The sequence below is a fragment of the Pristis pectinata genome, chromosome 10 (genome assembly GCF_009764475.1).
Source record: "Pristis pectinata isolate sPriPec2 chromosome 10, sPriPec2.1.pri, whole genome shotgun sequence".
Lineage (NCBI taxonomy): Eukaryota > Metazoa > Chordata > Chondrichthyes > Rhinopristiformes > Pristidae > Pristis > Pristis pectinata.
Genome location: NC_067414.1, coordinates 24128769 through 24152586, shown reverse-complemented (window position 1 = coordinate 24152586; position 23818 = coordinate 24128769). Strand labels below are relative to the sequence as shown.

General features: G+C 39.2%; 1 protein-coding gene across 1 annotated transcript in view; it reads right to left on the bottom strand.

Annotated features, from left to right (window-relative positions):
* Positions 1–23818, bottom strand: part of ascc3 (activating signal cointegrator 1 complex subunit 3) — a 343029-nt gene that overhangs the window by 138227 nt on the left and 180984 nt on the right. Inside the window, 4 exon segments of the mRNA XM_052024551.1 lie at positions 566–742; positions 10735–10821; positions 12112–12276; positions 12764–12883. Of these exon segments, the coding sequence (XP_051880511.1) occupies positions 566–742; positions 10735–10821; positions 12112–12276; positions 12764–12883 (549 nt within the window).

The following is a 23818-nucleotide window of genomic DNA, read 5'->3' as shown; positions in this document are numbered from 1 at the left end:
ATTGATTAATCTCTGGTAGTATGTAACTTATTTACAACAGGTCTACAAAATCAGTCAAGCAGACTTCTTCATTCCTTCCCAATTTATCAAAAGTTGACATGTATGGGGTGATTTTATAAGTTAATAGCTCATAAATCAATACCTGTAGATAAGTGCAAATGAACATTAGATGACGGTCAATCATTGGTACATGAAAAAGTGTTGAAAATAAATATCAAATGAAAAACAAATAATGATATTTTCAAAAAGAATTTGGGAAGGTTAGAAAGCTTTGCACATTTTCTTTTCATCTTTCTTTCACAAGCTTCAGAGAACTCTGAACAGAGCATTGATGAAGGTTGTTATGATTTCCAACAATGTACAAAATTTTGCTGCAACTGAAGGTATATTTTAAGAAATTATTATCACCTCAAATTCTCTATTTGTGGGAAATCAAAGCATCTTCCTTTCTTATTGAGTTGAAAGTTGTAATACAAGGCACAAAGGTTTGAATCTTCATCAAGGATGGAATTGCGCAATATTACAATATTTACAGAGAGAAATGAATCTGTATCCTGGATCTTACCTGAGCAACATATGCAGAGTCAGAAATGAGTGAAAAGCTATCCAGCTCGCCATGGCTAATATAGGTTTGAAGAAGAATGTTCACTTTTCCATAGGCATTCTCCACTCCACCTGCGACAGACAGCTCACAGTAATTACACAGCAGCTGATCGAGCTCCTCCATCTCTTCATCTCTTACCTGCAAAAATACAAAGAAATTCAGTACATTTAATGCCAGGATGTGATTTAGCAAGTAGCATTAAAAACAGAGATTCAATCTTAAAATTGAAAGGGACATGCTATCTCCATTACATTCTCAAATCAAACCTCTCTGCAGAACTTTTGTAAAGATGTTCTTGTCTTAATATCAAAAAGATATAGTTGACGTAATATATTCAGTAATATAGTGGCACCTAACCCATGTGACCAAGTCCAGATCTAGGGTAAAGCACTATCTTAAGACTTATATTGCTGAATACCAGGAGGGAATACAATGGTCAGCAAATAGAATGGCTCCCTCTTAGAACTAGCAAGAAAACAAAAAATACTGCTCCCCAGTATATTTACTTCAAATGCTTGGAGCTGACAACACAGTGCTAATTTAGCAGTATGATCTCACAATCCAAGATTTGCCAGAGCAACAAATTATTTTACGTTATATGCCTAAAAGTGACAATGAATAAGGACCTTTTATTTAATAAGTGCTAAATGACATTGAAGTGCCAAATGATGTTTTAATTTATATTCATTTATTTTTCAGGATGTGGGTGTCACCGGAAAGGCCAATATTTATTGCCTACCTCCTACTGAGGTGTGATTGCGAGCTGTCTTCTTGAACCGTCTGGTCAAGGTATTCCCACAATGCCATTGTGGTGGAAGTTCCAGCATTTCAACCCAGAAACAATGAAGGACAAGTAAATCAGGTTGGTGTGTGACTTGGAGGTTACCTGGAGGTAAGCAGCATTCCTATGCACCCTGCTGCCGTTCTTCATGGCAGTGGAGGCCACCGGACTGAGAGGTGCTGTTGGAATAATCCAACAGAATAACTCAATTTTGTGGATTGTATACATGGAGGGCACTCTGCAGCTTTGGTGGAGGGAATCTCAGATGGCGACGAGGAGGCGTACAGGAGTGAGATACATCGGCTGGTTGAGTGGTGTCACAACAACAACCTTGCACTCAATGTCAGCAAGATCAAGGAATTGATTGTGGACTTCAGGAAGGGGAAGTCAGGAGAACACACACCACTCCTCATTGAAGGGTCATTGGTGGAAAGGGTGAGCAGCTTCAAGTTCCTGGGTGTCAACATCTTGGAGGATCTATCCTGGGCCCCACATATTGATGCAACTACAAAGAAGGCACACCAGCAGCTCTGCTTTGTTAGGAGTTTAAGGAGATTTGGTATGTCACCAAAGATTCTTTCAAATGTCTATAGTTGTACTGTGGAGAGCATTCTGACTGGTTGCATTACAGCCTGGTATGGAGGGTCCAATGCACAAGTGGCTGCAGAGGGTTGTAGATTCAGCCAGTTCCATCACATGCATAACCCTCTCCACCATCAAGGACATTTTCAAGAGGCGGTGCCTCAAGAAGGGGGCATCCATCTCTAAGAGCGTTCACCATCAGGGATATCTCCTCTTCTCATTACTACCATTGGGGAGGAGGTACCTGAAGACCCACACTCAATGATTCAGGAACAGCTTCTTCCCCTCTGCCATCAGATTTCTGAACGGTCCATGAATACTACCCCATTATTCCCTTTTTTTGCCAAGATTTACTTATTTTGTAATTTATAGTAATCTTATGTCTGCACTGTCTGGCTGCCGCAAAACAACAAATTTCACGTAATGCAAGTCAGTGATAATAAATCTGATTTTGATTCTGAATAAACGTTTAGGATGATTGAGGGGGTGGCAACTAAGTGAGCTGCTTTGGCCCAGATGGTACTAATCTTCAGTTGTTAGAAATGCACTCATCTAGGCAAACAGAGAGCATTCCATCATGCTTCTGATGTGTGCCTTATATATGATGGTGTAATATTTGCAATTTTCCTGTCCACAGGCACCATCCTCAAAATGTTTTCGATGTTTGGAAGTTTATGGCATCTGCAATTTCTTCCCTTACTTCCCACAGCAAGCTCAGCACCCCAACTGCACCGGATGATTTATCTTCTGTGTATAGCTAGCCTTTCTGCTACCTTCTCTTTATCACTTTTTATCCTGTCCAAAATCTCAAGTACATATTACTTTGCTGAGATTTTGCAGGATCTTGTTACTTGGAGTCATATAGCAGAGAAACAGGCCCTTTGGCCCACTATGCCCATTTATATCAATCCCTTTTTCCTGCATTTGTCCCATAGCCTTCTATGTCATAGCTATTTAAGTGTTTGTCCAGCTATTTCTTAAATATTGTGAAAGCTTCACCTCCACCATCTCCTGAGGCAATGCATTCCAGATTCTTGTGAAGTAATCTGGTTTCTCAGCCATGTCCCCTTCCTTCATGAGTAGATTTGCCTACTTCAGTGTTCGATGCACATCACAGCACATAGATCCGATTTACATATATTGATTAAGCTGCCGTTTGATGCATGCAGGCACTTTAATCACCAATGAAAACAAATGTTTTGTTTAGCATGCTTTAAAGACAGTTTCAATGCAGCCTCAGAACATTTTCACATTATAAATCCTCATATGAAAAGGCAGTACAAGGATTTATTGTTATTAAAGAGAAAACAATCCTATTGTGGCAAGAAGATTGCACATATAAAAGGAATTAGAATCATAAAATGCTTGTAATGTCACTACATACAAATTCCTCTTTTCACTTTCGGCTATTACTATTTAGCTATGTAACAAACTGCATTAAAACAAAACCTTTTGCATCTGCAGCTACTGAAACATTATGTTTCAAAGTTCTTAAACAACGGAATATAAAGCTGACCATACTGATGTTCAATTGATCAGAAATGTATAGATTTTGATGCAGAACTTAGTGATTTAAAACTTAGACTTAAATAGCTAGAAGTGAAATTTTGACGTAATGTATTTATTTGCATAACAATGGTATTAGACAAATAAATATGTTAACTGAAACAATGAACATACTCCCTAGAGATAACTTGGTCCCAAAAAATTATCTATTAGGGGTATTCTACAGATCCCCCAATAGCAGCAGAGACACTGAGGACCAGATCGGGAGGCATATATTGAAGAGGTGCAAAAATAACAGGGTGGATTAGTAAACTTGCTGATAACATGAAGGTTGGTGGTGATGTGGATGGTGTAGAAGGTTGCTGTAGATTACAACAGGACATTGATAGAATGCAGACCTAGGCTGAGAAGTGACAGATGGAGTTCAACCCAGAAAAGTGTGAAGTGATACACTTTGGAAGATTGAATTTGAAGGCAGAATACAAGATTAATGGTAGGACTCTCAGCAGTGTGGAGGAACAGAGGGATCTTGGGGTCCACGCCCATAGATCCTTCAAGGTTGCCGCGCAGATCGATAGGGTTGTTAAGAAGGCATATGGTGCGTTGGCTTTCATTAGCCGGGGTATTGAGTTCAAGAGCCGCGAGGTAATGTTGCAGTTCTATAGAACTCTGGTTAGACCACACTTGGAGTATTGTGTTCAGTTCTGGTCACTTCATTATAGGAAGGATGTGGAAGCTTTAGAGAGGGTGCAAAGGAGATTTACCAGGATGCTGCCTGGATTGAAGAGCATGTCTTATGAGGATAGGTTGAGGGAGATAGGGCTTTTCTATTTGGAGAGGAGGAGGATGATTGGGTGAATTGGTACAGCTCACCCAAAACACTGTTGTGCATAGCCTATTCTAACCTAAGTTCTGCACATCTACCACTGTTATCATAGTGACTCATATTTACTCCTGATCACCTTAATAGTTCAATTTTTGTACGGTCATCCTTATATCGTTATTAGTCACATGTATATTGGAACACAGTGAAATGCACCTTTTGCGTAGAATGTTCTGGGGACAGCCCACAACTGTCGCCACGCTTCCAAAGCCGACATAGCATGCCCACAACTTCCTAGTCTTTGGAATGTGGGAGGAAACCGGAGCACCCGGAGGAAACCCACGCAGACACGGGGAGAACGTACAAATTCCTTACAGACAGCATCCAGAATTGAACCCGTGTAGCTGGCGCTGTAATAGCGTTACGCTAATCGCTACACTACTGTGCCTGTAAGGTTTCTTTACAACATCACCCGCTTCATCTCTGAAACCTTCTGAAATTTTCCAAGAAATCTGCATTCCTAGTACATTGACCAAAGATCAGTAGACCAAAGTTTGCGTAGTAAGGTCATCAATGGAGTTCGTTCAGTAAAGTAGTATTCAGATTAAAAAAATTAGTTATCATCTTACACAATGGTGGAGCCAGCACAAGGAGTCCCAATGTGTTTTCTCTCCATGACCCAGCTATTGATTTGGTTAAAAAAACTCTTGTATCATGAAAAAAAACATCACTTTGAAGGGCTAATTGCCAACCAGAGAGAGTGAGGAAGAGAATTAAGTAAATAATTATCGACAGTTCCAGTACTATGCAAATAGAAAACTACACTTTCAAGCGATGTGAATAAACTAAATAACTAAATGCACTAAAGTCCACGACCAGCAATATCGAAAATAGACAAAAGGAAGAACTGGTTTTATGTTCAAAAAGAATGAATTTTGGTTAGTTTTAGAAAAAAATAAGCACAATAAAATTGGAGATGCTGAAAGACCTGCTGTGTGTTTGATTTTATGTTTTGAATTGAGATTTTCACTATATTTTGCATATTTTCAGTTTCACCGGACTACAGAGGTCTGAAACTGACAGCTTCAAGAAATGGAACAGTGACTACTGGAATTCTTTTTCTTGGCTAATCCATGTATAATTTAAGAATTTCCAAGTACTACTCTGCTATAAAGCAGCTACTTCATCAGCAACACATCTATTTTCTCAGATAATCTTGGCATTAACTCTAGAATTCCAGGAAATTTCAGAACCAACTAACCACATTTCACTTAAACCACAAGGAAGTACCAACCACACTGTTATTGATGTGAGCTAAACTTTCAACCTCTACATTTCAATGATAATTAATTAAGTCACTTCTGGTGAAGGCAGCATAGCAACTGACAAAGCAAAACACTTCCTTGTGAAGAATTTACATACCTTGTAAAGATACTTTCTTTACATTATCAAATGATTCGTTTTGATCCTGCACCTTCTGATTTCACAAAAAAATCTTAACCATAAAACCGGTAGTTATTCGAGGATAGTTAATTTACCATCTTGCTCAGGTGTGTCTTTTTTAAAGGAACATGGACTTCCAGTAGTTCTCAAACATTAAAGCTAGTGTTTGGGCTGTTTTACCCTCAAGATTTTTTTCAACGAGAATGGTGTATTATAGCTGTAAATGTTCTGCATAAGAATTATACTCAGTGTTCAAAATATATATGGTATCATATTAGGAAACTACAGAAGTTCCATATCTAAAGGATTACAGTGTACAATTCATATGCAAATGTCTGTATTTGCTTCATTGAATAATTTTGAAAAGATCCAGCTGGTGATACTATAATAATCACAAAATACATAACCTTCCAGCCAGAAATCATTATAAAATTTGCAACATACCTGCAGTTCATCTATGCTCTAGAGCATCCATGCTTCAGTGTTGTATGCGCATAAATACAAGTGAGACATCACTAAGTTAAAATATAGATTAAAACAAAATACTCCTTTCTCTGCTGGCATTTGCAAGTGAAAGAAATCTGGGCACTTAACCCCATTCTGATTGCTACAGAAAATCTACAATTTGTTTTCCAATTACTACTAGTTAGTCTAATGCAAAGTTATAAGGTTGTTGTGATATCAAAATTGGTGCAGCTGAGGGCATTGTTTTAGGCAACATGTTATAACACATTGCCTTAGAAATTCTTCGACACTTGGAAAGGCATATTAAATTGATAAAATGCAATCAGCCAATAAATGTTTTCTCCAGGGTTTGCCACTGCAAAATTCAATGGTGGGACGAGGCCACGGCATTGTATATTGTAGAACGGGGCTTATTCAATTAATGTGGTGGAAGACTTTCTTCTATGTGTAGGTCTAGTTCACACTGGGCTTCAGGTCTGGTTCACATCAGGCTTCAGGTCTGGTTCATGGGAATGTGATCTGTGAGGGGAAGAGTGCTGGCAAGGAGGGAATTATTATTGAAGGATGTCCATTAATTGGGGCTGAGAGGGGAGAAAATGGATTATGTTCTTCAGGGTTATGTTGGGGTATCAAGACAAAGGAAAGCTGCAATCAGCTGCTTGTGGCCCAGTAGGATTGAGGGTGGAGTTGGGTCACAATCGTTTTTTGGACAATGAGAGTCAGGCTCATGATTGTTATTTAGTCAGTTTGGTTTATTGTCATTTCTACCGCGGATGCAATGAAATTCCTTGCTCCCATGAAGTTCACAGAGTAAACAGTATACATGCAACAATAAATACAGGAACAAGCGGAGAACAACAGAATGGTGTGAAGATTGTGGTGCAGTCTGAAGTAGTGCAAAAAGAAATGCTGAAGTGACAATAATGGAATAAGCGAGAAAGGTACAATTAAGAGTCCGAAAACATGGCAGCATCACTGGGAAGGGGATGTAAAAGAGGTGATTGGTTCATTTAAGAACATAGAACATCAAACATTACAGCACAGTACAGGCCCTTCAGCCCATAATGTTGTGCTGACATTTTATCCTGCTCTATATCTATCTAACCCTTCCCTTCCACATAGCCCTCCATTTCTCTGTCATTCATGTGCCTATCTAAGAGTCTCTTAAATGTCCCTAATGTACCTGCCCCCACAATCTCTGCTGGCAGTGCGTTCCACGCACCCACCACCCTCTGTGTAAAAAACTTACCCCTGACATCCCCCTTATATCTTCCTCCAATCACCTTAAAATTACGTCGCCTCATGTTAGCCATTGTTACCCTGGGAAAAAGTCTCTGATTGTCCACTCGATCTATGCCTTTTATCATCTTGTGCACCTCTATCAAGTCACTCACATCCTCCTCCTCTCCAAAGAGAAAAGCCCATATGCCTTCTTAACAACCCCATCGACCTGCACGGCAACCTTGAGGGATCTATGGACGTGGACCCCAAGATCCTTCTGTTCCTCCACACTGCTAAGAGTCCTGCCATTAACCTTGTATTCTGCCTTCAAATTCAATCTCCCGAAGTGTATCACTTCACACTTATCTGGGTTGAACTCCATCTGCCACTTCTCAGCCCAGGTCTGTGTTCTATCAATATCCTGCTGTAATCTACAGCAACCTTTTACACTATCCAAAACACCACCAACCTTTGTATCATCAGCAAACTTAGTAACCCACCCCCACATCTAAGTCATTTATAAAAATCACAAGAAGCACGGGTCCCAGAACAGAGCCCAGCGGAACAACACTAGGTCACCGACCTCCAGGCAGAATACGCTCCATCTATCACCACCCTCTGTCTTCTATGGGCGAGCCAAGTCTGAATCCACACAGCCAAGTTTCCCTGGATCCCATGCCTCCTGACTTTCTGAATAAGCCTTCTATAGGGAACCTTATCAAACCCCTTACTAAAATCCATGTACACCACATCTACTGCTCTACCTTCAATGTGCTTTGTCACATCCTCAAGTAATTCAATCAGGCTCGTGAGGCACGACCTTCCCCTCACAAAGCCATGCTGACTGTCCCTAATCAATCTATGCTTCTCCAAGTGCCCATTTATCTTGTCTCTAAGAATCTTCTCCAGTAATTTGTCCACCACTGAAGTAAGACTCCGTGGTCTATAATTCCCAGGGACCCTACTCCCTTTCTTAAACAAAGGAACAACATTTGCCACCCTCCAATCATCTGGCCACCTTCCTACTCCTGTGGCCAGTGAGGACGCAAAGATCATCACCAAAGGCGAAGCAATCTCTTCCCTCGCTTCCCTTAATAACCTTGGATATATCTCGTCCAGCCCCAGTGACTTATCTATCCTAACGTTTTTCAAAAGTTCCAGCACATCCTCTTTCCTCACATTGGCATGAGGAATGTGCATATCAGCCTGTCCTACGCCATCCACACAAATGTCAAGGTCTCTCTCTCTGGTGAATACTGAGGCAAAGTATTCATTAAGGACCTCCCCCACCTCTTCCGACTCCAGGCACGTTTCCTCTTTTATCCCTGATCAGTCCTACCCTCACTCTAGTCATGCTCCTATTCTTTACATACATGTAGAACGCCTTGGGGTTTTCCGTGATCCTACTCACCAAGGACTTCTCATGCCCCCTTCTAGCTCTTCTAAGTCCATTCTTAAGCTCCCTCCTGGCTACCTTGTAACTCTCCAGAGCCCTGTCTGATCAATGCTTTCTAAACCTCAGGTAAGCTTCTTTCTTCCTCTTGACATCTCTTGTCAACCACAGTTCCTTCACTCTACCATCCTTACCCTGCCTCAATGGGACAAACCTATCCAGAGCTCCATGCAAGTACTCCTTAAACAACCTCCACATTTCCACTGTGCACTTCCCCAAGAACATCTGTTCCCAATTTACGCTCCCAAGTTCCTGCCTAATAGTATCATAATTTCCCCTCCCCCAGTTAAATACTTTCCCATATCATCTGCTCCTATCCCTCTCCAAGGCTATGGTAAAGGTCACTATCTCCAAAATTCTCTCCCACCGAGAGATCTGAAACCTGATCAGGCTCATTGCCTAGTACCAGGTCAGGTACGGCCTCTCCTCTAATCAGCCTGTTCACAGTTGGGTTGGGAAAGGGAGCATTCATTAACATTGGGGGTGCCTGAGGCAAAATCACCATGAATGTCAAATGCAAGTTCACTTTAATGACAAAGCAGACCACACACAGATGTTGTGTAGGTTTGTTTCTGAATGGGCAGGCCATGATGTCCACATGGGGCACCCCAAAGTAACATCTCAGACATCACAGTTGACATTTTTTTTTAGCAATTTTATTTTAAAACTTTATCTACAGGACGGTAACAGGCCCTTCTGGCCCAATGAGTCTGTGCCGCCCACTTAAACCCATGTTAACCTACCCGTACGTCTTTGGAATGTGGGAGGAAACTAGAGCACTCTGAGGAAACCCACGCAGACACGGGGAGAACATACAATCTCCTTACAGACAGCAATGGGAATTGAACCCCGATCGCTAGCATTGTAATAGCGTCTCGCTAACCACTATGCTACCATGCCACCCTAATGTGGAAATTGTAATGCACAACACACACAAACGTAGTATTATGTGATATATAATTTTTTGGTCATTGTTCGATAAAGGATCCATTTTTGGATAGAATCAGCACCTGCATTGTGGTACCTGCTTTGTTGTGAGAATGGATCAACAATGAAAGTACTACTCATGTTAAAACTTCAAAAAAGTTAAAAATATTTTAAAACAATTAAAATACAGATGCACAGAATTTTGATCATGTAGTGCTGTTTACTTCAGCACAATGTTACTGAATATAGAGTTTTCTCAGAGTAAAACATAACAACCATTTCCAGTTCATTCTGGAAATTTAACCAAAAAATTCCTTTCATGACATAAGCATACACATTTGATGCAATTTTTCTGGCACCTGGCTCTGTTGCTGCAGAAATTAATCTAGTTTGTTGGCCACTCTTGGAAAAACTGTTGCTGGAAATGTACTTGGAAAAGTCCCATTTTTTTCTTTCACGGCTCCATTCTGTGAAGTCATACCTTCCTCCATTTGCAAGCTACTGATCTCAGTCCCATACACCACCCCAGACCCTAATACTGAATCAAATCTCTGACCACGAACCCTCTCTACCCCAAAACCCAATTCCCAAGTGTTCATCCAGGACACCTTTTCCTTGAAGTGCTGCAGAGGGCCTACAATCAAAACACCAAAGCAGTTGTAACCCATAATAAATGGACATTCCCTCTGCAGTACTGGATAGCTTAGTGTTTTAAAAATGCAAATTTTAAAGCGTCACTTCCTTAAGTACTCAATTAATTAACTCTTTCACCCTCAGACGCAAATGTTGAACTACAAAGTTTTTCCATATAATTCATTTAAAGAGCAATTTCAACTGGGTTCTATCATCCTTCCTTCATCAACTATTCCATGCTTGAATAAAGTCTTCACTGTGAAGCATCAAGTACTTCAATTTTCAAGTCAATTTACCTTGATCTGTTCAAATTCTTCAGCTTTAGATATTAAAGCAAATATGTCTGCCTCAGTCTTGTGAGCATCGAGCATTTCATTGAAAGTCTGAAAGTGAAAGACAAACAGTTGTAAGTAGAATAGAGACTTGTCTCATTTACATTATGATGTATATACATTTTAGGATGATACTTAAAGACTGGGTCATCATAGAACAAGCAAATAATAACATTGGTAAGATACTTGATTCACAGCCCAGTGACAAATCATTTTTGAATACTGGATATTTGCAGAGATTGTGTGAAGGATGCTATTTTTCCTTGCATAACATCACATTTCAGTAGTATTCCAACTTTATTCCTATGGATTATATCACTTAAAAAATATAGATGGCATCAAAATTATTTTCCCATATACTAAAGCTTTACCTGGCTTGCCCCTAGGCATATAGTATATTCTGTTTTTAATGACCACTGTATTTATCCTTGCTCATGTCGGAGAAACATGGCACAATCTCACCAACACCATTGCGAATTCATAAGCCTGTGTTAAGAGTTGACCTGTCAAATCTCTGGGTTAGCTAGAGCTACCACTGTAAATTTAAGATGGAATGCTTTAGTCATACTGCTTAAAGAAATAATTTGCCTCAGGAAGTGTGTTCGAAACACCCCATAGTATTGGTTGCAATTAGTCATTAAATTTCACCTGGTTTCACGTCATTATTAAAAAGCTCGTCATGTTCTTGTTTGTAAGAGACACGTTATATATACAAGTGTGCCAGTGTGTTGTGAAACAGAAGTGTACTATGTGATTGTGATAATCATTTAAGAGGTTTGTTGTGCCAGATAAAAATTCCTAAAAATTTTTGTTATGTCCCAGACACAGTGAACATCTTCTGAAGGCAGGCTTGCCATTTATAATCCTGTCCTTACTAGTGAGAGAAAGGATGTAAAAAAAAGTTACAAAAGGACGAGAGAATTTTCAAAAGACATGTCTATTGGCAAAAATTTGATTTGATTGATAGGCCTGCGCTCAAAGATTTCTTCAGTCTTGTTTTGGATTGTGCTGAAAACCAAAATGATTTCAGTATGGAAATAGTAATTAAAAATGCATAGCAGCAAAAGAAAGCTGTAAAAGAATTAGAAACTAATATTTATAAAAAAACAAAAATATGATCTTGTTTCTGGATAATTTCTTTTACAGTCTGAGAAATGACAAGGCATCCAGAAATAATTTTTGTTATGTGGGAGTAATCATATTTCATTCTCAGGTTCACCAACAACTAATAAAAATCTCTACTGCTAAATGTATTGTCTGATACAGATAAGGTTGAATCCCATAATAATAAACATTTTTCAAAATTGTTAAGATGGTGTCGTAAACATTTCAAATCCATACCTCAATAGTATTATACTGAATGTAGTAATGACTGGCAGTTCTACCAAGATCTGTTATTGAAAAATAGCCAGTTCTCTCTTCAAAGCGGACCATCCTGGCTCTGTCCAATTTTTGGCCAGCCTCAATGACAAGCTCTCGCCTGTATTTTTCCAGTCCAGGGTCAATCTGAATAAGGCATATTAATGAAAAATATTAGAACAAAAAAATAATGTTTCTAAGCAAATATTAAACAAACTTTACTATTATATCTCCATCCTAAAATTTAAGTCAGCAAATTAGTTTTTATCTGCTTCTTTCCTAAAACCACATTGAGAATGAATCACTTCTTCCATTACAATGAAATTAAATGAGGGTTCATGTCAACTGAAACATCACAGGTATTCCAATAACACACTGAGCATTGAACAGCCAAATGAAAATTCACAGCACTCCCAACACTTCTGCCAAACAAACAGTGTAAATGCACCAGATCCAGCTATGATATGATGATACTACGTTGTATGGACTTGATTTTGTGGGTCGATAATACTGAAGTTCACTTAATAAACTTAACAGAATGGTGTGATCAGTAAAATACTTAAAACAAATATTAGATTGTACTAGACAAAGGAGTAGAACACACAAGGAGGCTCTAATTTTATCTTCTTTTTACCTGGTAAGCTTTGTAATTGATCCCATAGGCTATTGGGTTTGCTCTAACCCGCACATATAAATAAGTATAGCTCAGCCATTTTACTGCTTCTTCCACATTAGTCACTGTTCCTAAAGCTATCTAGAAAGACAAAAAAAAAGACATTAATTTCAATTTTAGATAAGCCTTCATAAAAACAGGTTAAAATTGATTATTTTCAAGATGTCAATTTGATAGCACCATTTATGTAACAAACATGGTACTTTATCATTCATGCTTTGGTCAATGAAATGCTGCAGGTCCAGGAAGCTTGACACTGTAGTATGGAAGTTTCCATTACAATCTTACTTTTCTTACTGCATTTCATCATACACATAGTTCCACTAGATTTGAACATGCTAATAACCTTTAATGATCTCTCTTTTGAAGTTATTGAATCAGGCAGCTCATTATTAATCAGATATCATGGCTAGTTTCCATATGGAGGCAATAAACAAGTAAATCTTTAGAGACACAAGATAAATAGTTTAAGAACAGAGTTTATACAATTCTTTCCTGCAAACAATCTGCAGAAAGGAGCATCACTCCAAAGAAATACCTGAATCAGACAGATCCAGAACACTCTCCTAGAGATCACTGCCCAGAGATCTCATTCTTTATCTTTGGAGGGCTTGATACTTGGACTTCTGATTTATATCTTTTTTGGTCTGAGACCCCAAGTTTTGCAAACCATAAAAATTTAGTTATCTTCTTGTAATAAACAGCTCATCAGAGCCCTGAATTTGTTGTGACCTTGCACCTTATTGCACTGAACTTTCTGTGTTGCTGTGACACTTTACTCTGTACTGTTATGGTTTTTACCTGTACTACCTCAATGCACTCTGTACTAACTCAATGTAACTGCACTGTGTAATGAATTGACCTGTACGATCGGTGTGCAAGACAAGTTTTTCACTGTACCTCTGTACAAGTGACAATAATAAACCAATACAATGCCTGTGATTCTTTTAACCTTGGTTAATTACACTGTTCGGTCTTTACCATCTGAACAGACTTACTCTTGGCTAAATGTAGCATTTTAATCAGATGTAATGAGTAACATGACAGATTTTAATATATATGATTTAGAATAGAATATTCAATTATATATACTAGATTCATAATGGAATCCAGTATTTTCATGCATTGCTAATTTAAATCCAAATACTTTTTCCATATGCCATAGGATGCCATTTTGGCCAATGGAGTCCATGTCAGCTCACAGAGTAATCCCATCCTCCTACTGATATTCCTTGTAACCTATTCTCCTAATCTACCAATCTACATCACTGTTGTTGGTGGAATCACAGATGGTGACAAGAAGCTGTACAGGAGTGAGGTAGGTCAGCTGGTTGAGTGGTGTTGAAACAAAAATCTTGCACTTAACGTCAGCAAAATCAAGGAAATGATTGTGGACTTTAGTAAGGGAAGTCAGGCGAACTAGCACCAGTCCTCATTGAAGGGTCTGCCGGTGAAAAGGTCCTGATTGTCAACATCTTGTAGGATCTATCCTGGGCCTAGCACATAGACGCAGCCATGAAAAAGGCACACCAGTGAATCTACTTTCTCCAAAGTTTAAGGAGATTAGGCATGTCATCAAAGACTGAAAAACTTCTGCAGATGTACAGTGGAAAGCATTCTGACAGGTTGCATCATGGCCTGGTAATGGGAACTCCAATGAACAGGAACTGTGTGTTTCAACGTACATGTGACTAATAAAGATTTTATCATATCTTACAAGAGGCTACAGAGATTGGTGGACTCAGCCAGTTTCATCACGCATACAGCTCTCCCCACCATCGAGGACATTTACAAGAGGTGATGCTTCACGAAGGTGACATCTGTCATTAAGGACTCCCACCATCCAGACCATACCCTCTTCTCATTGCAGCCATCAGGCAGCAGGTACAGGAGCCTAAAGACCCATGTCTCAAGGTTCAAAAGCTTCTTCCCCATCAGGTTCTTGAGCGACCTGAAAAACCCTAATTCTACCTCGGATTATATTTCCCTCAATTTGCACTAATGTCATTATGTTTATATGTGTTTATTTTGTCGTGTAAGTTATGTATAACTTATGTTAATTTAAGTTTATGTAATTTATGTTTGTCATGTTTGTACTGTACCGTGCTGCTGCTGCAAAATGCTAATTTTCATGGCATTTATATCCTGGGTATGTATTCCCATGACAATAAACTTGAATTTGAACTCCTCACATTCCACTCCCTCAATCCAGATCATGGACAGTGAACCCACCAACCTGAATGCTGCTGTGATATGTGAAGAAACTGGAGCACCCAGTGAAAACCCACATGGTCACTGGGAGAATGTACAAATTCCACACAAACAGCACCAGAGATCAGGATTGAAATATGCTGTCTTTACAAAATTCAAGGGAACTAAATTCAAGCACAGGAGAATAATAGGGTTACTTTTGAATATGCAATGCAGAATATTCTACCTAAAGGCATGGAATATGTTTAATGAACAGCTGAGCTGGAATCCATATTCAGGTGTCAACTTGGTAAAATGCAGCCTCCACTTGAGGCTAAATCGGGCTTCTTCAACATTTCATGCTTAAGCTGCTGACATCCCTTAAGGCGGATGGAATGATGCCTTCCCAATAAAAATTATGGCAAGTGGTGGGACCATTGCTGTTCACAATTTCAAGTAACAATTTAGACACTGGAATTAAAAACTGAATTTTGAAATTTTTCAGAAGATACTAAATTGAGGCAGGCGAGTTGGGGGAGTGTGGGGGGCTGTAAATAACTGGTGCTAAATTTCAATACAAGTGCAAAATTGTCCATTTTAGTAGGAAAAAAATAGGGAGGTCACTTATCACTTCAAAGGTGAGAGCAAATGTGGGCATGTGAACAAATGTATCTCAAAGTACAAATACACCATTGCTAAGATTTTGCGCCATGGGTTAGCAAGGCTTTAAAGAAAGCAAAGTAAACATTAGGGTTTATTTTGAGAGAACATAAGAACAACAGAACATGAGAAACAGGTGTAGTAGGCCAAATGGCCCTTTGAGCCTGCTCTGCCATTCAATAGATTATGGCTGATCCAGTCTTGTCCTGAACATCACTTTTCCACTCTCTTGCCATACCTCTTGACTCCTTTTTAGTTCAAATGTCTATCAATCTTTGCCTTGGAATGTGTTCAATGGCTTACCTCCACAGCTCCATGACCCACTAAAAAAAAAGTCCTCATCTTCATCGTAAATGGGCAACTCTTTATCCCAAAACTATGGCCTCTAAATCCAGATACCCCAACAAGGTGAAATATTCTCCTAGGATCCATTCAGTCCCCTTTAAAACCTTATGCGTTTCAATTAAATCACCTCTCATTCTCCTAAACTCCAATGTATAAAACCAATCTCTTCAAGCTCTCATGATACAGATTGAATAGTATTAAAAAGGAAGTGATGCTAAGTCAAAGTCGTGTTTATTGTCATACGCACAAGTACATGTATGCACAGGTGCAATGAAAAACTTACCTGCAGCAGCATCACAAGCACATAGCATCAGATAAGCAGTATTCACAAGAAAAGCATAAATTATACACAATTTTTCTGAGAAAGAACACAATTAGAATAAAAAAAAGTCCATTTTAGTGCAAAGTGATCAAAGTGGTCATAGCATTGCTAAACTGTAGCGATTAGAGCTTTGCCTTTTGGTTCAAGAACCGAATGGTTGAAGGGAAGTGGCTGTTGTTGAACCTGGTGGTGTGGGACTTCAGGCTTCTGTACCTCCTGCTCGATGGTAACTGTGAAAAGCTGGCGTGGCCCAGATGGTGGGGATTTTTGACGATAAATGTTGCCTTCCTGAGGGCAGGATACTACCAATGGTGGGGAAGGATATGCCCGTGATGTATTGGGCAGAGTCCATTACTCTCTGCAGCTTCTTGCGTTCGGCATTTGAATTGTTGTACCAGATAATGATGCAACCAGTCAGGATACTTTTACATGTGGAGAAGTTTATTAGAGTGTTCAGTGACAAGCTGAACCTCCCTAACCTCCTAAGAAAATAAAAAAACTAGCACGCTTTCCTTATGATTGCATCTATGTGCTGCGCCTAGGACAGGTCATCCAATATGTTAATGCCCAGGAATTTAAAGCTGTTGACTCTCTCCATTGCTTATCTCCCAATGTAGATTGATGCTTGTTTGCCCTCCTTCCCCTGTATCAAACCTCGGTTAAATCAATTGGGAAAAGCAAGTACATATTCAGTCCCCTTATCGTGGGCAGGAAATGGAGGTAATGGAGAGGGTGCAGAGAAGATTTAGAAGAATGATGCACGGGTATACATTTCAGGAAGGGATAAACAGATTGGGATAAAAACAGAATACTAGAAATGGTCAGCAGTTAGACAGCATCTGCAATGGGAGAAACAGAGTTAACATTTCAGAGTGCATTAGAACCAGAAGTTAAAAACAAGAGTAAGCTGCAGAAAAGGAGGGTGGATGGACAGAACAAAGGGAATGCCTGGGATAGAGCAAAGACCAAAAAAGACTGAAATACTGGTGGTGCTGCTGGCTAAGAGAGGTTGAGAGGCATGTAAGTTGCAGATGATTTGATGTAAATAGATAGTGATGAATAAAAACAAGCAAAGAAAGAAAGCAGAAAATGCAAAGAAAGCAAAGAAAGCGAAGGAAAGAAAGCAAAGGAAACAAACAAGTAAAAAAATGTAAAACAATCCTGGAACTATGAGACATTGGAGAAATGAAACACAGCAATAGACAGGAAATCTGAGATAAACAAAATTGTGTAAATACTCAGCAAGTCAGGCAGCATCTGTGTGGAGAGAAAAACAAAGCTCACATTTTAGTTGATGATCTTTCAGCAGATCAAACTAGTTCCGAAAAGGCTGGTTATTTAAATTTGTTGAATTCAATGTAAAGTCCTGAGGGCTTAATATACTATGCTGGAAGATGAGATGCTGTTTCTTGGGTTTACATTGCACTTCATGGTAAAGGTACAAGAACCAAAAAGCAGAGGTCAGAGCGAGTGTAGGATGGAGAATTAAAGTGACAGATAACTGAAAATCAGTATCAGCAAGCAGTTAGGAAGAGAAATGGTATGTTGGCCTTCATTGCAAGAGGATTTGATAATAGCAGCAACAATATCTTGCTGCAGCTGAGAGGGGCCTGGATGAAACCTATCAAGAGTTGTGTGTAGTTTCAGTCTTTGTATTTGATGATTTTGCCAATGGAGAGAGTGCAATGAAGGTTTACTAAAAGGATTCCTGGAGGTATAACCTATGAAAATAGAGTGGGTTGGCCAGGCCAATACTCACTGGAACCCAGAAGTATGAGAGGGGATCTCATTGAAACCTATAACACCAACAGGACAAGACAAGCTACAGTGAGGATACTCCTGATGGGTGGGAGGAGTCCAGAACCAGGGATCATAGTCTCAGGATACAGAATATGCCATTTTGAATTGAGATCAAGTGAAATTTCTTCTCCCACAGGGTGGTGAATCTGTGAAATTCTCTACCACAGAAGGCAGCCTTAAGGGCTGAATGGCCTATTTCTGCTCCCATTTTCCATGATCAAGCTTCCAGACTGAAAAGAGCTGTTCTACAAAACGGTCACTCACAGTTACCCTATTGTAGAGAAGACCATATTGTAAGATCTGAATGCAGTACACAAAATTGAAAAAGGTGCCCATTGAGCAAAGATGACTGCAAGGTGAGATTATAGACATCTTTAAAATGATGAAAGGTTTTGACAAGAGTGGATACAGAGAGAATGTTTTCACTTGTGGAGAAGAGCATAATTAGAGGGCATGAATACAAGATATTTATGAAAAAATCCACTGGGAATTCAGAAGAAACTTCTCATCACTCTTTGGTAAAGAGTGTGCAACTCCCTTCCACAGAGATTGGTTGTAGCTGTTAGTATGGAGGCCAAACAAACACACGAGGGAAATAGATGATTATGCTGATAGAGTGAAGCATAAATACTGGCATGAACTGGTTGGCTGAATGTCCTATTTCTGTGTATATTCCATGCAATCCTATGAATTCCAAAGACAAGCTAAAATAGCTCTTTAAAAATAGAAATGAGCCTTTATCTTGAATTTACACAGTGAAAAACGTATTCCCAAAGTTCCAGTGAGTAGTGAATTCCAGGATTTTGACTCAATGACAAAAAATGAAGTTATCAGAAGACAAGGAAGATGGAGTGGCAGAAGAGAAAAAGATGATAATGACCTTCATAGAGACTTCCTGACTCCACAGAAACTTTCTTTATTATTTAAAACAAGCATTACAGTTGGTGATTGCTGCTTAGATTGCCGCTTAGATTGCCTTAAAGTAACTTCTCTTACCTATTACTGTCTGATTCTGTGAGGTTGCTAAAAAAAAACGTGCTAGCTTCATCATTTACAAAACATAAGCAACTTAAAACCTGGAAAAAGCAGTCGCCTGATAAAATAGATGCAGTTTGTAATTTCTACTCCCATTTTTTCTAAGACATCCCAGTTAACTGTATAAAATCTTTCTATTACTGTTTACAAAACATTGAAAAAAAGGAGAAATTAGTATTGTTATATAAAACATAAAAATAAACTAACAATGGAAAAATAAATATTCTGATAAATTGCCAAAAATGGTATGTTGTTCCACAGAATATTAGTGAGTTTATATTTTTTAATGCAACATACAATATGCATTGTTGAGAGGAACCGGTTTCAGGTATAAAGCTAAAATGTTAATCTATTCTCACTTTACATTTGTTTACATTTACAATGTGTGCAATTTTTTTTATATCTCTGGTGCTTAAAGGTTATTTTGGCACAGAGCTTCAATTCCATGTAATAAAAGCTCTGCACAGTAATTTTAAACCAAATTTACACCCCATTTTCCACCTCGTAAAATGTTATTTTTATTTCATGCGAGGGATGTGGGTTTTGCTAGCAGAGCTAACATTTATTGTCCATCCCTAATAGCTCTTGACAAGATAGCAGAGAGCCTTCATCTTGAACTACTAGAGTCTATGTGAAAAAGCGTATTCCCAGAGTGCAGTTAAATAGTGACTTAAGTAGCAAATTCCAGGATTTTTGACTTAATGACAAAGAAATAAAGTAGATATATTTCCAAGTCAGGATTGGATGCAACTTGCTGGGCAATGTTGATTCCATCTTCCCGGTGCCCTTGTCCTTCTAGGTAATTGAGGCCAAGGGGTTCGGTGCTGGAGTCAAAGTACTCTTAGGAAATAGGAAATTTGTAGATGGTAAAAACTGTTGAGGGGTGCCAGTGATGGATAAGGTGCCAAATAAATTGGCAACTTTGTCATGGGTATTGTTTCTTGAGTATTAGAGCTGCTCTCATTTCGACCAGTGGAGAGTATTCCATCACAGCTTGTGCCTTGAAATTACTGAAATGGCTTCAGGAAGTCAGGATTTGCTGTGGTACACCCAGTTTCTGACTTGCTCTTATTGCCACAGTATCTGTGTGGCAGATTCATTTAAAAATTTTGGTCAACGGTAACATCTACAAGAGTTGTCAATAGAACTGAACATGGTATAATTTTCAGCAAAGACCCCACTTCTGACCACATTGAGGAGGAAGGTGACCAAGGAAGCAGCAAAAGATGGCATGTCTTCAGTCAGAATTGTTCAGCATAGAAATAAGCCCTTCGGCCCACCACATCCTTGTCACTCGTTGTTCCTATCTACGCTATTCCCATTTACCCACATTAGGTCCAATCTTTCTATACCTTGTAAGTCACTACTCATAAGAACTTTTACAGCAATGTACTATCCTTACATGATTAGCCTTGATGATCAATTCACCCCTGGAATTCAGCTCTTGCCTATATCCTGACCTCCACTGTAATGAGGTCAGGTCTTGAGTGGTTCTGGTAGAGCTGAAAGTGTGCCTTAATGAGTAAGTTGCTGCTTGATAACAATGTTACATGTTATTTCCATCACTTTGTTAATGAATGAGAACAGTGATAGAATTAGCCAAATTGAGATTCAGTTACTTTGCTTAGTTCCCAGCATGCACAAAAATTGCCCCAGTGAATCTATAACAACTTTATTGAAGCAACATGAATTTTATAATGGTAATAAAAGTAAGTCTGACTAATTTTTTGACAAAGAATTGTAAAATTGTTGCTTTAGACTAGAAACTCTTTCAAGCTAGATAAGCATGTTATATCACTGATCACAATTGATATTTATGGACCCTAAACACTGTAAACGGTTATTGCATATAAAGCCATAGTACACAAAAGCCCTTTCCTCCACTTGCTCATCATAGAAGAGCAAGTACATAACTTAAAAGAGATGTACATGCAAGTGCTTCAGACTTCATAGCCTCAGATCTGCTCAGGCTTCCCTGAATCAGGCCTTACATTCATTGTGAACAGGCCTGAATTTTATTGAAGCAGCATCTAAATGCATGTTCCACCCCACTGGACACGACACATATCAGCACAACACAGACACAGAAGATCTGTAAATAATCTGCCAACCCACATGAAAGACACAGTAAGTAATCGACTTCCAAATAAATTCTACTATGTAGTACACATAAACATTGCAGTACATAACAGAATTTCTAGACCTTTGATTCTCAGTTACAGAAATTTGCTGCTCAATTTACTCATATTAAAATTATGCATTTTTTCACATCTAGACTTATTATTATACATAATAAAAACACTAGAAACACTCAGTAGTCAGGCAGCATCTGTGGAAAGGGAAAGCTAACATTTCAAGTCTTAGACTCTTTGTTAGAACTGGGAAAGAGAGAAAGAAGTGTTTAGTGGCAGAAAAGGTGGAGGTTTATGGGTAGAACAAAGGGAATCTCTCTGATAAATTAGAGTAACTGTTGGAATAAGATTACACTTTATCTCCATAATCTGTTGTTACTAGCAAGGCTATAGGATTTGCCCAGCAGGTCAGACTATACTAATGGATAAAAAAATCCAAAATGATGACTGGCAAAAATGGTGAGTTCTTATAGCCCCAGAAAGTGTGGGTAACCTGAAGCTGAAGTATTCAGCATTGAGCCCGTAAGGCTGTAATGTGCCAAGATGGAAGATGAGGATTTGTTCCTCAAATCTGGGAATCAAAGTCTGGTATGACAAATGGAGTAAATGGCAGGGACCAAAGGAGCACTGATGTACAGAGAGACCTTGGTGAGAAAGTCCATTGACCTTTGAAAGTGGTGACACAAGTGGATAGGGTAGTGAGAAAGGCATTTGGTATGCTTGTCTGAGGCACTGTGTGTAAGTGTTGGGATGTCAGTTGCAGACATACAAAACATTGGTCAGACTGCACGAAAGAGTACAGTTCTGATCGCCACACAACAGGAAGGATGTGGTCAGCAATAGAGAGAGGGCAGAAAAGATTCTCCAGGATGTTGCCTGGAATGGAGGGCTGTAGTTATAAGGAGAGATTGGATAGGTTGGGCTTTTTTCTCACTGGAACCTAGCAGACCGAAGGGTGACCTTATAGAAGTTTACAGAATTATGAGGGGCATAGATAGGATAGATAGAAGAACCTTTTCCTGGGGCTTGGGAGTCTTGAACTAGAGGGCACAGGTTTAGGGCGAGGGGGGAGACATTTAAAGGAGATCTAAGGGGTAAGTTTTTCACACAGAAGGTGGTGAACATCTGGAAGGAGCTGCTGGAAGATGGTGGAGGCAGACAGATGTGAAAGGTGTGAAGGGATATAGGTCTAATGTGGGTAAATGGAATTAATGTAGGTGGGCATCACATTAGCATGGATAAGGTGAGCAAAAAAGGGCCCTCTTCTGTGATGTATGATCCTGTAATTCTTGTGTTGGGCCTCAGTGTAACAGTGCAGGAGGCCACAGACAACCAAGTCAGGGTGGGACTGAGATGGTGTAGTTTAAGTGGTAACGCAACCAAAAGTTCAGAGTCTCTCTTGTGGACTGAACGCAAGTGCTCCGCAAAACCATCCGCTAACCTGCGTTTGGTTTCTCCAATGAGTGAAGACCACATTGTGAACATCAAATGCAGAATACTAGACTGGAAGAAGTGCACGTGGATCTCTATTTCACCTGCAAAGATTGTTCGAGTCCCTGGATGATGGGAAGGGAAGAGGTTATAGGACAACGTTGCATCTCCTGCATGAGAAAGTGCCATAAAATGGGAAATTGTTGGTGAAGATGGAAGAGCACACCAGCAAGTTGTAAAGGGTGCAACTCCTTCGATATGCTGAAAGTGGAAGGGAATGTGTGTCTTGTTTGAGCTGGTGGTAACTGTAAAGGATGATGTATTGAATAACTAACCAGTAATTGAGTAGGTGGGTTTACCATGCCAGTTGGTTTCTCACTGTTCAAAGTTTCTGAACCTGAATGCATAAATCAAGAATATGGTAAAATATTTATCCCTTTCTTAGATAGTAATTAAAACATTGCAAAAACATACAAGGCTGAACAATTCATTTCATTCACATTCCTGGCACAGACTCACGAAACACTGCTGGTGACAGTTAGTGCTCAATCTCCAGCTTGTACGACAGCAATAAAGCAAGATTACTCTGACAGCATCTTCTTCCCTTATAATCTCTGTCTCTGAGAAAGACAAGAGCACCAGTGCTGTAATGATGACACTTTTCAAATTGTCTTCCAAGTCTCACACAACTTGTGGAAGTAATGGTCATCTTTTTGATTCCACAAACTACTGAAATTGTTGTTGAAGAATCACCCCAACAAAGAGTGCGGTAGTTGAAAAGATTTCCCAGCTTCTCAGGACAACCAAGGATGGTAATAAATTCAGCTGCATCGACAATGCCAACAAACAAGAATAAGGGGAAACAAATCTTATCTTCTCCTTTCTCTACACCATTAACTGGTACATAACGATTTTTACAGTGGTCTCTTTCAGTCAAACATCTATACATATTTTTGCTAACATATACAATATTTCAATCATCCCACTAGTACAGAAAATATAAAGCTGAGTTTCATAATCCTTGTATATTGCTGGATATAAATGCATTTTTAGGCATTAATGTCCACAGATGGTATAGCTTTTGACTTGGTAAAGGGTTAT